This window comes from Anopheles merus, chromosome 3R, assembly GCF_017562075.2.
Source record: "Anopheles merus strain MAF chromosome 3R, AmerM5.1, whole genome shotgun sequence".
Taxonomy (NCBI): Eukaryota; Metazoa; Arthropoda; class Insecta; order Diptera; family Culicidae; genus Anopheles; species Anopheles merus.
Genome location: NC_054084.1, coordinates 19,162,728 through 19,180,206, shown reverse-complemented (window position 1 = coordinate 19,180,206; position 17,479 = coordinate 19,162,728). Strand labels below are relative to the sequence as shown.

The window sequence follows — 17,479 nt, the reverse complement described above, 5'->3', positions numbered from 1 at the left end:
TAAAGCATCGATGTGGACCAAGCGCTTTTACACGGTTATGTTTGTCAAGTGAACGATACCAAGGGATGGCGGTAAACTAACTGCCACTTTCAGTGTGTGTGTGTGGGTATGTGTGTGAAACTTTATACCGTAGTTCCGGTGTGTGGCCCTGTTGACAACGGTTTGAATTACAGGCTGCAGTAGACAATTTACTGGCCTACCATTTTTCCCCATACCGGTAGCAGTGTTCCATTTTTCGTTCCGGAAAAATCGTTCTGGGTCCGTTTTGGGACGGCTCCGGGTGGTACGATGGTGACCCGGTTTTGTGGGCTTTGAGAAAAACGGACGGCCCCCCGGATTTGTTTGCTGCGTTACAGTGTTATTATAATCTCTTTTTTTTTTCGCGCAACTCTTTTTTTTCACCACTGTCGACTGCCTTCGACATGTACGTGCCGTGTAAGAATGTTGTAGGAAAACATAAATTATATGCAGCCCCTGCCGGGGGGTACCACAGGGGGGGGGGGGGGAATCAGGTTTTAGTGCAGTAAAGGAAGGGTGATGGGAGTGTGTGCAAAACAGAACATTATTTACTGGACGATGCAAGGACCTCATTTTGTTTTGCAAGGATATGAAAATGTGTGTTTTGTTTACATTTTGCATCGTATTATGCATCTTATCAGCTAAATAAAAACACTATTAAACTCTGAAAGAATGTTAACAATTTGAATTATTTCGTACGCTGTTCGTTTTACTATTGGATTCCGTACGCTGTTCGTTTTGCTATTGGATACAACAGGGTATTGTACGATACTAGCCAGCTTTGCATACGGAGTTTGACAATTGGCGGTTGAAATCATGTTAACATTATATATAAATCCACACTGGAAACATTTTAGCCTAGATTTTTTTAAATCAAAATTACAACCTGATAAAATTTAAAAAAAACGCCGATTTGTCGCTAGATCTATCAGGTTAGCTCATGTTTGATTTTTTGTTTTTGTTTTTGCTGAAGCAAAAGGTTAAAAGAATTGTTAATTACACTTTAATTTGATACTTTTAAATGTATTAAAAGTATAAAAATCCTAAACAAACCATTCCTGAATAGCTTGAAAATGGTTATCTATTTAGCTGTATATACTTGTCCGCCGCGTTCGGCTCAACAAGAGATAGATATACAATACAATAATATCTTAAATGCTAAACTAATGCTAGTAGACGCTCTTAGAATCGAAAAACGAAGGACCCCATTGAGACTAGTAGATGGCAAGTTAAAAGTAGTATAAATTGAATCTGCGTGCCATGGCAGATATTGGTTCATTTGATGCGTAAATATTATTGTGACGCTTCACTTGTACGAAGCTACTGTATGTCTTGATGAAGGTCTTGGTGCGTGGATATTTATTTTACTAAGTAGTCTTGGCGCATATATTTCACCATTTTGCAATTTGCTAAAAAAAATCACTTTCGCTTTTGCCCGACGATTTTCTAAGCTTTCTAGTCCTAGTAGCAAGCACCTCGACTTATAGGAAATCTCTAAACTGTTCGGCTATCCTAGAAGTCGTATAGCATGTCGAGTCATATTTTATTAAACTCTTTCAATTCGTTTTATCCAGAAATCTAGCAGCATTAAGTCACCACACTACAGAAGAGAACTCTAATTTAGAACGAACGTGACTAACAAATGTTATTTTTATACACATAGGATCATTTAATTCACTCGTCATTTTACATTCCAATCCAAAAGTCCTGTTGGCACTGCTTATTATATCATCACGTAGTGGTCACGCAGTATCAATTTATGAAATTTTGCTACATGCTTGATTCTAATTTTTCAAAAATTATGGTGATGAACAATTATGGAAATTAATCTCTTACTGCTATGTACAGCTTAAATTCCTCTTAAGCTATAAAAATGCTAGATTGAGATCTTTAGATGTGTATTTTGTATCATGTAATGGTAGTATCCTACACATTTGAGATGCCCTTTGAACTCTTTAGTACCGTTTGCTAGTAGTGTATCTATAAAATAATGTAATAAAATCAACACTGAACTCGGCGAATCGACCAAAACAAACCTTGCCATAATTGCACCCCCTTCAAAAGCAATCCCAAACAAACGCTTCAAGGCTAAACGCATTTGGCAAATTGAACGCAGATCACTGTAGTGGCTGTGCGGAGCTTACAACAACGATGCAATATGCGGGGCCATAGCAAGTAAATTGCGGAAGGAAATTCCCATCGTCATACGCCATACGCCAAAACGGGAAGGTATGCAATCAAAACATCCACACACACACAACTGATCAGCTGCAAACTGCTTTCGCGCTGGTACACACCACCGACCCCACGTGAGATGGGCAGAAAACGGTAGAACGGGGCAGATAATATCAATGTGTCGTTCGCAATAGCAGCATCATGGTGCATCCCGTCCCATCCCATCCGGCACTCGGAATGGTGTGTGGATTGTATAAATAAAGAAATAAAAACTGGAGCAAAAACGGCGCGCGGCTATAAGCAATTGCTTGCCAGGGTCTGGGGGGGGGGGGGGGAATCTTTGGGTGGGTGAATGAAAAATCCTTGTAGCGGAAGAGGTGCAGACAAAAAATAAATACCCTCTTTTCTCGAGGACATGGTGTGTGTGTGTGTGGCCGGAGGATAATAAGCGAGCGACATGAAAACTCTTTCATAAGAATTTGGCTTCGATTCAAGTCACGATATGGGGGCACACACACACACCGGTAGCGAGAGGGTTGCCAACGTGAGGAGAAAAAGTACATGTTGTGTATTGCATTGGGTATTTTTCTATCTTTGCTTTCCCTTTTTTTTTGTTCGTTGGTATCATCTATGAGTGTATGTTGGGGATTTTTTACAAGCAATATCCACCGCTCTGCTCTCCCTTCCGCCAACTTCAATTGCGACTCACTCGTTCGTCATCCTTGCTGACTCAATTTGTTCGTCGCGTTTGTTCGTGTGTCAATGTACCAGCGTTGTCGCATTCCCTTGTTCAAAGGATGTGCAACTGGAGCGGGATTTCAATGAAGAGAAGCAACATCAACACAAACAACAACAAAAAAAAAACGGATAAGATCATTGCCAAACTTTAGCTGACCGGCACAAAAATCGCTCCAGACGGGGGAAAACCTCGCTACCCTTCTTTCCCCACTCGCTGCTGCAGTTGCTACAACACCAAACCCAAAAACGTGATGATATCGAGACTGGTAATATTGAGCGTGAAGTGAAATTACCAACGACACAAAAAAAAGGAGTAAAAGCATCTGCGCGCGCCACCCAGTGCAAAAGAGCAAGAATCGCAAGAACATCTTAAAAGCATTAATGTCCGTACTTCCGGTTATTGTCACGGATTAAGGGCTTTGGGAAATAATTTAAGTGCCCAAACGACCGCGTGGCCGGAGAAATATGGCGTACCTTTCTTTGCCCGTAGCTGGCACACACACACATACACACACACGTTGTGGCAGTTATTTTTGAGCGGAACTGTTGGTGTGTGTTTGTGTGCGTTTTTTTTTAACTCAGCAATATATTTGAAGTTTGCTGCAAGGACAATCAACGTTTTTGGTGTTCTGGTTGTCCGGTTTGAGGGAAGATATTTTTGTGGCCCGCTCGTTTGTTGGTAACAAAAGTAAATAAAGCAACGGAGACTGACGAAGGGTAAAAATTGTGGAGCGTAAATGATCGCTGGTAACACCGTTGTTTATACGCGCACGTACTGTTAACGTTAGCTTTTATCTTTATCCCGGAATGGATGACAATCGTTAGTTCTTCGCCTTTTTTCGGTTATATCTTTATTAGCAGAAATTGAGTGAGTGACAGAAGGAGACAGGATTCAGGGTCATGGAGTCTGCAAATGTCACATACAACATGCTTATAATTTGTTATTCCTTTAAGAAGGATTAGTGCTTCGGATGCAACGTTTTCAGAACACCAGTTTGTAGTAAGCCTTATTTATATTGTGTTTGGTAAGCGTACCATATTGTTATTGGGTTGCTTTCTTTATTGTGAAGTAGCATTTAGATCCTTCTTGTTTTAGTAGCAAGTTCTGTTGAGACTTTAAATTATTCTAGTGCTTTTAGCTAAACTTTTATGTCAAATTCTACTCTTTCATTAATTTTCACAATTTATCGTAGTAAAAATCAAAAAATGAAATCAAACGAGACAGACCATTAAATACACCAAATCATTTTAAAGAGCCAATCGATGCCGCCGTCACAATGAGAAAACACGCTCATTAGGCTGTGCCCGAACTGCTCCCGATCGTTCGCCCGATGCCGGGTACAGTAATTGGACAGTAATGATCCCCGGACGAACGCTCATCGATGAACCCGCCGCCTCCCAAGGACCTGTTACACTGTTGGGGCTGCTCAACTGGTCAGACTTGTGTGGGGCTAACGGTTCAATATTCCCTTTACATTTTTGGTTCGATTTTTCCACTCGTCTCTCGTTTTGGGATGGCTGCTCCCTTTACCGTTCGCGATTGCTGCTTCGATGAACCAGAAGGACACTTTTCCACACTTCTCGCTCAACCGCAAGGGGCTGGGGAAGGCCGACGCCAACCACCTACGGTGCATTAATTGACCATCAATTTATTGATAAGTACCGCCGGCGGCACCCCGCGGGCACACTTTACCCCAAAATGTTATTTATGTTATGCCACTTTTTATCAGTTTAAGAAAGTCGTCGCGAGTCGTTGGAAGAGAAGCAGAAGGGCCATCAGATGGTCGTATGACAGACAGAAGAAGGGGGGGGGGTCACTATCGAGCGATAGAAATGCAATAAAATGGATGAGTTGCACAGTGGGAAACCACCCGGCGCGGTGGGAACAGTCAGGCACCGTCTCGCTGTGCGTGTTGCACATTTTACGCTCTGGACACAGTGAACGAAGGAAAGGATTGTGCTCCATAGTGGATGGGAGGAATAGGGAAGGGCATTGGCATCTCTTCCCCCCGGTTCATCGTCAAGTAGTTGAGTGTCTTTGGCTGCCTCCCGGTAAGCGCCAGCAACGAACGAATCTAATTGAATTAGTTCGTCTTGACTGAATGTTTGTTTGCACTTTTCGTTTTTCATGTGTTTTTTTTTTTTGCTTCTTTATACCTCGCCATCTTGGTCGACATTTACGTTGGAAACTTAATTATAGCAACAAAGTCGAGTGGAGTTTGTAAGTTGTAAGCGAAGGCGCCAACTTGTGGAAGGATACGCGAAGAGTGTTGGCTATTTCCTTATTGATACGTTAGCCGGGACTAGAAATGGCAATCGATCAGAGGATCACATAGTTATTATTGGTGATTGATTCATAATAACGCCACTTAAAAGTAATTGAAGGCAATGCATGGAGAGATCCTTTCTTTCAATTTATTTCCTATTGTGATTGTGATATTAGCTTAGTATAAATTTGATTAGAAGAGTGCACCTTAATTGCCGATCGGTTTGCAACTGTTTAATCGTTTGTCCCGTAGTTCGTTACATAATTCATTACAAAGTTCATTCGTGTAGTTCGAGCAGTTCATTTCATGCAGTCCAAATTAGTCAAGTAGTTTTATCTATATCCTATGGTTTAGTTCCTTCTAATTCATAAGTGTTTTCTTATTTGAATTCACATTCGAAATATTAATGTATAAACCCAAAATCCAACAATATGATAGAAATGAAACGATCAAATTTCTAAACCAATTCAACCAAGTATTTTGAAGCTAAATTTAAAAAAAGTGTTGAACAAGCAACGATAGAATGACAACAAATTACAAACATAAAGCTCGCAATTTGAGAACAACAAAAAGCTAAAAACTTAAACAGAAAACCAAACAGAGCATGAGGCTAATGTTAATTTTAATTCTCAACCATTTCGTTGCATCATAAAATAGACCAATTTATTCAAGAGTAATGCGATGCTTTCTATATGAAGCTTCTGAATTCCTCAACACATCTGGGCCGCAAGTACCTAGCTAGTGTGTGCAAACGCGCTTCTTGCTCGGCACGATATCCGGTATCCGTTTTCCCTGTCATCGCATACACACACACAGACACACGCCACGTTTTGCACGATTGGCGAGAGTGTGGCGACTGTCGTCCGGAAGATAAATCGCTTATCCTTGTGCGCCTTGCCAGCTTTATTCGCCATTAAACATGTTGGAGGATTTTTATCATTTCATCGTTTGGCGTACAGCGCAGTGGCGGCGGTGGCGCCTACTACTCCATTTCTTGCTACTCACAGCCGTACGACGTACGCTTTTGGCACAGGTTTTGCTGTGTCCGGCTTGTCCCGCGTGTGCGTCCTTTGCTCAGTAGGTCCAGCTGCAGCGGGGTCGGTTGGTAGCGGCCGGCAGGGAACGTATTTACCCATTGCGAGGTGTGCATCCTTAATGAAGCGTTGTCTCCGTAATGCTTTATCCTTGAGGCTTGCTGCTGTTGGTGGGCCCTTCTGCTACCTAGGCCACTTGTTCGCAAATGTCCGGGTCTGTCAGCTTACGGTCAGCTAGAGACACCCATCATCTATTTTTTTTTTTTTTGTTTTCGTTATTTTTCTCCTTTCGTTTTTGGACACAACAAAAACAACGCCAATCCTCTCCAGCTAGCAGTGGGCAGTTGTTGGTCACGAAACAATCGTTTATACAATAAAATGCGTCCCCCCAATGCGCGTACAACAACTCCTCGGCTGCAGCGGGAGCAGCAAACACAGTGAGACCAGCCGGGCTCTAGTCCATGAGGGTTATTTATGAAATTTATACACAAAAGAATGCCATTAAGCGAGCATTAAAACTGATAAATTGTATCAGAAGTTAATGCCTTTTCCCTCATCTCCTGCTCCTGTTTCCAGCGCTGAAGAAGCTTTTCTGTGTCGTACATTTTCTTGGCCAGAGCGGCAAAGAAACGAAACTGCCTGTGTGTGTGTACGCTTGTGACCGTTCTGGTGTGTATTTTTTTCTCTCTTTTATCTCCGCAATGCAATTTGGACCCAACCGGACGGAACTGCATCTTTCATTCCGGTTCGTTGTTTGTTTCCCCACCGCCGTGTGTGTGTTGGCGATGGTGGCACAAACCCCCCCCCCCCATCAATTGGCAAAAAAACCCGTTGATCAAACGGTCAAAAGCCCCTTGGCGCTGGGTACGGAACTCACACGCGCGTCTTTATAATCGCATCTGTATCAATTGGAGGAAATATACTTGTCCGACGTCCAAGTTAAATATATACATTTGCAGCGTTTTTGCTCGCCCCGCTGTCCGCACACAGTTATTTATGTGTGTGCCGTCCAAGCCAGCGAGACCGACTCCTCCACTACACTACTTCCCCTCTCGTCAGGGGGTGTAGTTGTTCCAGCTTTTAATGTGGAAAAATAAATCATTAATCGCCTATAAATTCCCAATCGTTGCCGCTTGACGCTGTATATACCGGCCATCGTGGACGTCTTCGCCTGTCGCCTGTCGTCTGCCGGTCACAGTTGCTGTGTTGACCCTTCTTGCTGGTGGGCTTTCACACTCCACACTTCCACGTTCAAGTGGTTTAGTGGACACTTCTGCGGAGCTTCAGGGAAAAAGGCTTCATTGCTGAAGATCACATCGGGCGAAGGTGGGCGGACAAGGTCTCGGGCTTTCCCCGCATACGTCTTTTTGCTTGTTTATTGTGTGTGTGTGCGCGCTGTTTTTTTTTATAAATCACTCCATTTCCACACAGCGCCATGGCGCGTGGCGTGTGCAACGCGTGGAATGATATATTGGAGCGCCTGGAGAGTCTTTCACTGCGCCACACGACAAGTCTCAACACCCGGGATGACGTTCGCTGCAGGAGGGTGTCTCTCGTATTTGGGATGCAGCGTGCGACCGACACCCAACGCAGCAGAAGATCTCCAGAAGTCCCATGATGTCTCCAAACCGGCCAAAGCCATTCCGGCGCTAGGTAGTAGTAGATCTGTTATCTTGTTTATTTTATTTCCCTGCTTGTACCACTCAGTATTTACAGTGACAACACTTTCAGATTCAGGCCAGGTCTATTTGAGCTTGTTTAATTTATTTTTTATTTTTGCTTTGTAGCAAAAATGTTGTATGCACACACACAAAAAAGCAAAAAAGCCTGAAAATCCAAATCCAAGTGCTTGTGCTCTCCAAATGCTGTTCCGTCAGCGCCGAAAGGTAAATGGCACTTTATCTGGGATTTATCAAAATATTATTGTCCATTTTTGGAGTGTACCCGGTGAGAGGTGGAATATATTATTCGGCTTGTCTAGAGAGGCAAGAAACAAACGTCGTTTGAATTGGAGATCCGAATCCTTCTTGGACTTCTAGGCAGCTGGTGAGGGCACAGACCTTCCTGCAATTAATTTCATCAAACTTTTGCCGGCAGATAATTGTGTACCTCAATCAACTCACTGCAAAAACACAAAGCTCACTTTAACAAAAAAAAACCTTTTTTAATGGATCTTACCGCGTTGTAGTAACCAACAAATTAAACCAACTTGCGGAACAATTAGTAGTACAGCCGTGGAAAACAAACAATTTCCTGCCCCAATGTCCTGCTTTTCTTCGCCTTCGCGCACCTCTGTGCCTGTGTGCGCTTTGTGCACTAAAACATGCAATTTCATCGTTTCCCCTCCCACAACTGTAAAGCTAATAATTGTGGCTCGAATAAAATGCACCACGGCCGGCGGTAGAGCGCTGATTGTAGGGTGCGGATGGATGCAAAATCAACCGTAATTTTCCTTCCAAGCGTTCCTGCGCCACAAGCGAACGGAAAACAATTTTCTCAAATTAGGAAACGCTTCCTTCGTGTGTCGGTTTGGGCGTTTTTTCTGCTTTTTTTTTGTTCAATTCAAATCCATTTTATCCTCGGCTTTTTCCCCCTTTGATAAAGTTTAATCTCACCACATACACACACACACACACACGAGCATTCTCGGTAAATTGGGGTAAAGGGAAAGCGAGGATCCATATTATGCCTTTGCTACCGCAGAAAAGTGTAACCATAAATCATCCAACTGCAGTAAATCACGAACCTTTCGACCCGACGCGACGACGCGGGCACCCCTTGGCCGGCCGGCTGGCCGGGTGAAGAGGATGATGATGATGGTGTGTGAACAATTTTCAAACTAATCCAAACAGAGATCCAAAAAAAAGCGGACGAACCGTATTTAGGATTCGAAACCTCCTGTCGCCTTTCCGTGGGGCTTGTGCAGTGTACCAGTTGCATCTGTCGCCTTTATTTTCACTCCCGGCTTCAGGCGGGATTGGAATTAAGGGAGAAAAAAAGTCCTCATACGTAGTCGACCGATCTGACACGCACACAGGGTGGTACAGGAAGGTGGTAAGCCCTGTCGTTTGTCCCCGTTTTTATGTTTCGCTCCGTGACTTTGACGCATTAGAAGGATTACATTTATGCGATCATGCAACGAGCTCGCATAGGCTGATCGTGTCGTGGGCTGTTGTGGGATGTTGTGTTTTTCCCTTGTTTGTACTTGTGTTTTTTCCCCCCACAAACCCATCAACCCTCTCCGAATGTGGCCGAAACAAAACTAGAACCGTACGAACCACCGATTACACTTTCCGTAATTACATATGATGGGTGTTGTGTGTTTTGTCGGCGATAAATCGTGTTTCGGTGTCGCGCATTTTTTGTACTTTTTTTTATTAATGCGGGGGGGCGCGTCAAACTTCGCGAAACAAAAACGGCAACGCAAACAATAACAACTTTAGCAGGATTCAGTGTGTAAAAAGCGTTCTGAAAGCCCGTAAATCTTCATCAGTTGCAACCCCGCGACACACAGAAAAGGCCACGTTGGGGCGGGGAAAATGTAGAGTTTCAAGAATGAATGAAAATCTTTTGCCAAAGCGAAGCTTGTCGGTGAGGTCGTCGGTACCATGGCAAGGGGTAGCAACAGCTAATTTGTTGGAAAACATTTTATGCAAAACGCTAAAACGTCTCGCGGTGACACAGGGAAATTCCATTGAATTAATTTGTTTAGGTATATCAAAATAAATAAGATTGGAATTGATGGTAAGATTCAATTATGCTCAGCATAATTCTGTGTATTTTTACACATTGTATTAAAATGGAACCATGTTTGATTAAATTATGTCGTTATAATGTCTAACTACGAACATAAAGTGCTTCAATTTACTTGGCAAACGTCTTAATTCAAGCACGCGAGGATCATACTACGCACTTATTCCATTCACAACAAACAGCGGAAGCTTTGGGTTCTTCATTCAAAAGTAACATACGCACTCACACTCGTCGCCGGCCGGGTACAAGTCACTACAAACACCAAGGGAAAACCTGTACCACGCACGCAATCTGCTATTATTTATTCGTGTCCGTAATTGAATCGAAATTTATTACGGTTACCGGTGTGCGTGTGTGTGTGTGTGGTTAACGCAACTTCCGCGTCCAGAGACGCGCCGGGCGCTTGTGACATCTTTCTTTTTGCCAGCACTTCCGCCGCAAGCAACAAGGATCAACTCGCAGAAATTGCCGTAGGTGTGTACTAGCAAAAAAAAGTAGAGACTGTTAGATCCTTTTCGCACTTCGGGGACATGTGGGGAGGGAGAATTCGTTTTCCCAGTTGCAAGATTTTGCACAATCCCGAGAATAAAGGTCCCCCCAACCACACAACGGGAGCAACCTTCATTTTTCGATGGCAGTTTGCATTAAATCTGGATTTACGGCCTGTATGTGACCGAACTAGGGACCAAGCTATGATTTCACTTTCTTTGTTTCTCTTTTTTTTTTTTGTACAAGGATTTAACTTTTTCCACACACATGCATAGAGGGACGAAAAAGGTTCGAAAGTGAATCGTACACCGTCTGGGGAGTTTTTCCTTTTCTAAGACAATTGCTCGGAAAAGCTTCTCGCTAAACCCACGCGTGGGTAACATGTGTGCGTACGTGTGTGTGTGTGACACCGGCTTGTGGTGAAGATGCAATAGAGCAAGCTGCCACCGTTGTTTGTTGCGTATCGTTTCGTGCAAAAAATGTTAGAAAATATAATATCTGGGTACCCTTTTTCTTCGTTTTTGGGATCCTTCCGAAAAAGAAACAAAATCATACCGCTAACGGTAAGTGTCCACAGCTTTCAAGGAAGGCGGGCGGAGAAGAGTACATTTATGTGCCATCAGTTGTGTCCCGGAAGGGCAAGAACTTTATACTATCGCCTATCGGATCTTTCTTCCACGAAAAGGGGGTACTGTCGCCGGAATGTGGGTCAGCGTTTGTTGCCTCCGTAGCAGCTCCATTCAGAAAATCACTGGACAACTGTACAGTGCTTAAATTGTTAATTAGGCGTATTTTGAGGAGTCTCTTAAGTGGCACACAACCTTAAAGGGGGTGGGGGGGATCTTTCCCAGTATTACTTACTTCACAGAAGTGGTGGAGGCCAATTTAGGATCGGAATTTTGCTGACATTTTAAAAGGATTGCATTCCACTTAATGATGAAATTTAAATGACTGCTAAAATGTGTTGCAGTGGAGTGAGGTTTCCGGGTTAAAGTAATGAAATTATTTCTCAATTTAGTCATTTTCCTTCCATGTGAAAGCCGCCTGGTGTGATATAGTCAGTTGCTGTACGATAAGACATATTAAGGGCTAAAACGAAAAATTGATCAAAGCTGGTCGTTGTACAATTTCTAATCCAACGACCAATCAATTTGGATTTAGCAATTCCCAGCAAAAACTCATTATTTCTGGTGAAAATCACATGCTAATATCGGTGATGGCATCTCAGTGCATCTTGGATAGTTGGACAGAGGGTACAGTTGAGGATCCTGAATTGGTGGCAGATAGGGAAATATGTGTCAAGAAGTAAAAAGCTTCTCATCTTTTACTTTTCCTGTGTTGTTCTTACTCTCCAACACTCTGTAAAGTGTATTTGCCATCGCAAGTAATAGCCAGCATCTTTATAAGCCCACTCGAATGACTTTCGAGTGAAGCGGAAAGACCATTACTATCCACTCCACAGTACTCGGGCAATGGTCATTTAAGGGCCTCAGAACCGGAAGCAGTCCTGAGTTTTGTGTGCAGATGTGTTTGTGTGTGTACATTCTGTTCAGCACCACATTCAAGATTGGTTGAAGTTTCTGATTTATTTTCCCTTTACATTGTCTACGAATGGTGAGAGGTCCGCAATGGCATTATCCTTGGGATAAGAATTTTGGCACGCATCCTGCAGCTGTAACAGTACATTTTACATCAAGCGCTGTGACGTTGCTTTCTTGACGAGTTTAGACACGGAAGTGTGTAAGTGTGGGGGAGTGCTAATCATTTGATTGCTTTGCCACCCGGGAGCATTATGATGATGCAGTTCTGTTACGGACGTTAGTGATGTAGCGTTTTTTTCTGTTTCTGGCTTGAGGAAGAGACATTGTAGCTTTTCTGGACATTATGCTGTACGTTAAAAGTGTTCAGTAAACGCTGAATAATGTGGGTAGCATCGAGTAGATCATCAAAACCTTGTCATTAATTTATGCCATATCTAACAAGCTTTATTCTTCCACAACGAGTCAGTTAAGAGTCATACGATCACTGATCAATCGGATAACATCAACATTATTAATGCAAACAACGACTTAACAAACACACACTGAAAGGTGGCCAGGCGACACACTGTAAACACGCCCAACGATTGCATAATTCACCTTAATGTTTCATATCAGTTGACGTGTATTGCCCATTTGCTGTCATGTTTTAACGAGCTCGCTCTCCCCCCAGCGAGCCCTAAAAATTTAATTGCCTGTTTTTGATGTCGAATTCATTTTCAAGGAGAAATTCCGTACACAATTACGCGCGCTTCCCCGCTCGTCCCGCCTAAACACTCCTTCGCTTTGTTTTGTGTTGTGTCTCGATCGGTCGGAGCCGCCAGGGAGGAGGGGGTCCATTTTACAACCAGAGCGCGCGCACGCCCCATGCTTACTGATGCGCATCCAAAGCTAATCGAACTATGACCACTTCCGGCCGGCTATAAAGCCCCGGGAGGAAAAGGAGGGAAAGGGAAACAGTAGCCAACCACCTTTGCGCCGAGTAGGTGGCGAGTTTCATCCGTCACACACCGACTACATCGAGCGCTCTGTGGTTTGCCGAGATGGCCAACAAGAAGGGCTGTGTCTCGGTACGGGTACGGGCCCGGCTGCCGTAAGGAAAATCAGCGACGCAAAACACACACATATACAGACCAGTAAGTCGCTGCACCGGAGGAGGGCCGGGCATGCCGAAGGAAAACTGTGTCCAACGACTCTCCAACCGTATTGGACTCAACACACCACACCACGTGGAACTAATTAGTCGCTAATTGAATTGAATTAAGCGTACAATTGAACGCGCCGCCGCCGTCGGCTCTTCTAGCCGGCTCAGTATTCTCCCTTCTTCCCCCCCAGACCCGTTGCCGGAAGTGTGTTGTTTTGCTTCAGATAAGTAAAAAAAAAGGGAAACAGAGAGGATTGGGTGTAAAATTTGTTGTCGAGTCGAAATGGTGCTAGTACGAGGTGATGAGGTGGAGCAGGTTGTTACTTCCAGCCTAACTAGCGACGACTCCCCCATTCATTCGCTGCCCTGCCCTAATCAAGACCCAGCAAAGATCCTTTTCTTTTGTTGTTGTTGTTGCCCTCCCCCTTTCTGTTCCGGCTGGTGCCATCCTCGATAGCTGGTGCCATTGGGGATGAGACACGAGAGCCACAGGCATGTAATTCACTGTCGTCTCCAATTATCGATTAATTGGACCGAAAAGTAAATGAAACTAGTGGTGGCGGCGCGTGCACGTTTCTGATGGCTGTTGCCTGCGGCCATCCCGCGTGTGTGTGTGTGCAATTTGCTTTTTTAAAACTCCCACCTCTCGTCTTGTTTCATGTCTCAGTAGCTTACGGTGGAACCGTTTCGTACCTCCGATTCTGAACAGTTAGAGGCAAAACCAAGTAATAACACACCTCCGGGGTGCTTTCTCGCTGCTTCTCTCTAAAGGAAGGGCTCTTTAAAAACCGACCTTGCAAACACACACACACCCTGCTGCCTAGGCACGGCGTCGGCGGTGGTGGCTGCCTTGGAGTGAATTGTTATTTGCTCATTAATTAGGCGTGGCGCGTGCATCGCAATTCAGTCAGAAACCATTAAACCTGAAATCCACCCCATTCCCTGTTTGACGGTGGAAGCGAGATGCGGTTGCAGGATCAGTGACACTTGTTCCTTAGTGAGATCTTCGTACGGGTGGGATGAGAGAGGAGAGAGAGGATGGCAAAGGGCACAAGGCAAGGGCGCTGGGTGTGATGTATGTCTATGATGCGGCGGAAGTGGCTTGAAAACACTTGCCGGTGAAAAGTGATGCACCGATGCACAACGTTGACTAGGTGGGGATGGGAGGTTTGCCGTGACGGGAAGCAGGCAAACATTATGCAGTTATGCTCTTGCCCTTTCGTTGTCTCTCTCTCTCTCCTCCTGTCTATCTGTCTAAGTTAATGGGGTTTCCCTTGTAAGATGCACTCATGTAAAACGGAAACTATATAATGTCTGCGAATTTTCTGCTCCTTGGGCCCCCCAACCGCCTCTCCCTTCACGCGAAACTTATTTTAGTTTTGTTTATCATCTTGTGGTGCTGGTGGTGGTGGTGGTGGTAATGGTGTCTGCCACCACTCTAGAGGCGCTAGTGTTGAGCAATTCCTATTTTTGTTCACCGCCCAAGAAGTCTACTTACTGTGTGGTAGGCCTCTCTCCCTCTCTGGTCTGGCGGGGCATGATGTGCTCCGGTGTTCCGGACTTAGTGAGTTAACAAAAAGCGAGTGTGACAGTTTGTCGCATCACGTAAGCGGGCATGTGTGTGCGGTGGTGCCTGTTCCACCGATTATCTGGCGTATGGTTTTACCTGTCGCCCGGACTCGGCATGTCCTTCTGGCTTGGTTAAAACTCTGGCACGCGGCGGTCTGTCTTTGAATGTTGGTGCGCGAGGACGTACGGGGAAGTATAAAATAAGCACTAAACTTGTTTATCTTCACGTGAAGGGTTGGCGCTTTTACTCGCAAAACAGGTACACGTACCTAGACCTGAAGTGACGGGGCGGAAAAAAAATCAGTCCTGGCGCATAATTACTTATCCACTACTACTACTACACTCGAACGGTGTGCAATGCTCTTGTGGAAAGGTTGTTTTTTCATGCTTTCAAATTTTAGTGCAGACACCTGTAAACGGTTATGTATCAAATTAAGAATTCAACTTCAATATTTCATGCTATTTTTGTGTTTTCAATCCAATAATTGTCCCGTACTGGGTACCAAATTAGGTTCTTATGATTTTATTTGCAGACTCTATAAGACTTGGAGAATATTTAGTCCAATTGGGCTACAAAATTAATAATAGGTAATATTCTGACGCAGCTGTTTGTACATATGACAATGACAAACAACAATACAAGTAATTAAAGGAAACAATTGACTAAAACAGCGTTAAACGACTTGTTTTGACGGGTTTTAGCCAACCAATGACCTCACGGAAAAAGGTAACTGCCACGAAAACAGTGTGCTTGTTTGGATAAAACATATTAGTTTTAGTTTTGATAGGTTGGACACAGAAAACACAACCATGAGATCATTTCACAACAATGTTTACCAAACACAATTGAAAAGAAAAAAAAACAGTCTGCTTGAATTCCGAGCAAGCCACGGTTCATTTCGTTTTGGGAAAAATTGAAAAAAAAAACACACACACACACAAACGGAATAAAAACACGAAAAAACAACCTTCCTCTTAACCCCTTCAACTGTTCGATGCCAGATAGATGGCGCTGTAGTGGACGTGGCAAAGTTTCACGCTCGCTTTGCCCATTAAGTAATTAATTTACCATTTCGCTCGCAAAACGAAGGATGGTGTTTGTGGTGCGTGTGGACAGAGAGACAGAGAGAGAGAGAGGGATAGAGGGAAGGTCGATAAGGGAATCTGTTTAAACTAAATACCGGATCAGCGTTGTAGCCCTATCGAGAAGCAAACGACTGGGAAATGGGGTGGGTTTCCCCGTGAGGAATTGGAAAGGGGTTAGAAAACACTATCATGTCCTTGTCTAAATTAAATTGTTCACCAGTTTACCACTTACCTGAGCGAGCGCGCACACACACACACACAGACATACAGCTGACCTTCCGCGCAAGGTAGTAGCGCACCCATCGGAGTGTGCTCTCCAGTCGCCATTAGGTTCTATCTGCAAAAAACAACATAAGAAAGGGAAACACAAACAACTGAAAGCTCTTTTCGCCCTCTGTGCTCCCGGCACACAGGTGTAGCGAGCGAATCACTTTCGGCGCAACTTTCTGCGAACAATTCAGTAAATGAAAAATCCATTTCGTTTCGTTTGTTTAATGAACAAAACGGAATGATAGCTGCTGCTTGTACTGCTGTTTGGGACGAGGTAAGTCGGGTTGATTTTTCACGGTAGAAAAGCAGTCCCCCCCACCTCGCTTTACCGGTAGCAGATCGACCCCCCGGCACACTCATCCTCTGCCGTGTGGCATTCCCGACGACCCGACCGGGTAATAATTTATAGTGCCCTGTGGACACCCTGGAGCAAGACAAGCCAGCGACAGGCGGTGGGTTACGGGTGGGGCGGCTGTGTCCTGGAGGGGGTGGATGATGGTGAGGTGGTTCCGCCTCGTTTAGCGCGCACTCCTTGTGACTCATCCAGCCGAAAGAGCTAACTATTCAAAGCACAAATTTGTAATCGGCGCTGGTTTTTGTCCCTTTTTGCTTTCAATTTGCAATATAACTTTTTCCTTCTGCAGGTTTTTTGTTTTTTGCTGTTACTCATTACGCTCAGTTCAGCTAACTAACTTTTTCTACCCATTTTTTTTTGTTGTCTCCTCCCCAGAGCACGTTTGGGAAGTGTACGTGCAGCGCAAGGGGCTCGGCGACAGTTACGGCATCCTTGGCAACTATCGGCTCTGCATCACCGACAAAACCCTATCGCTGGTCCGCATCGGATCGGAACTGACGCCGCACCAGGAGAAGCGGGCCGAAAATGTCGAGTTTCTGCTGGCATCGGTACGAAGGTAAGAGTGACCAACCAACGCAAACGCAAAGCGTTGCAGGGGAAGGGGTGCAGCGGAGGGAGTAAACGCAATTTTTAATCGAATTATTTTTCAGATGTGGGCATTCTCAGCGCTACTTTTACCTGGAGGTTGGCCGCAGCTCCAAAACGGGAGCGGGCGAAATCTGGATGGAGGTGCAGGATTCCATCATCGCGCAAAACATGTACACCACCATCATGAAGTGAGTATATTCTCGTTGCTATTTAAATAGTGTATTTTTAATCTTTTGTAGTTTCGTGACCTTCACCAAACTGCGCTAATCTGTAATAATACAGTCTAGACGGCGGTGGCACACGCTCTAGGAGGAAAATTGAGAAGACTGTCTTTTCCAATGCTTGAACGCATTCTAAAACAAAACGAATGTTTCGTTTTTTTTCTCTGGAGAATGATGTTTTCCCTTGGATACATTCCTCCAAACTCTCTTCTTCATCGATAATAGATGATGTCC

The 17,479-nt window shown here is 44.3% G+C and overlaps 1 protein-coding gene across 12 annotated transcripts in view; it reads left to right on the top strand.

Annotated features, from left to right (window-relative positions):
- LOC121595859 (insulin receptor substrate 1) overlaps window positions 1–17,479 on the top strand; it is a 208,490-nt gene that overhangs the window by 164,960 nt on the left and 26,051 nt on the right. For all 12 annotated transcript variants that reach the window (XM_041920172.1, XM_041920169.1, XM_041920171.1 and 9 more), the window contains 2 exons: window positions 16,812–16,992; window positions 17,087–17,212. In XM_041920172.1, the coding sequence (XP_041776106.1) occupies window positions 16,812–16,992; window positions 17,087–17,212 (307 nt within the window). The remainder of the gene's footprint in view (window positions 1–16,811; window positions 16,993–17,086; window positions 17,213–17,479) is intronic.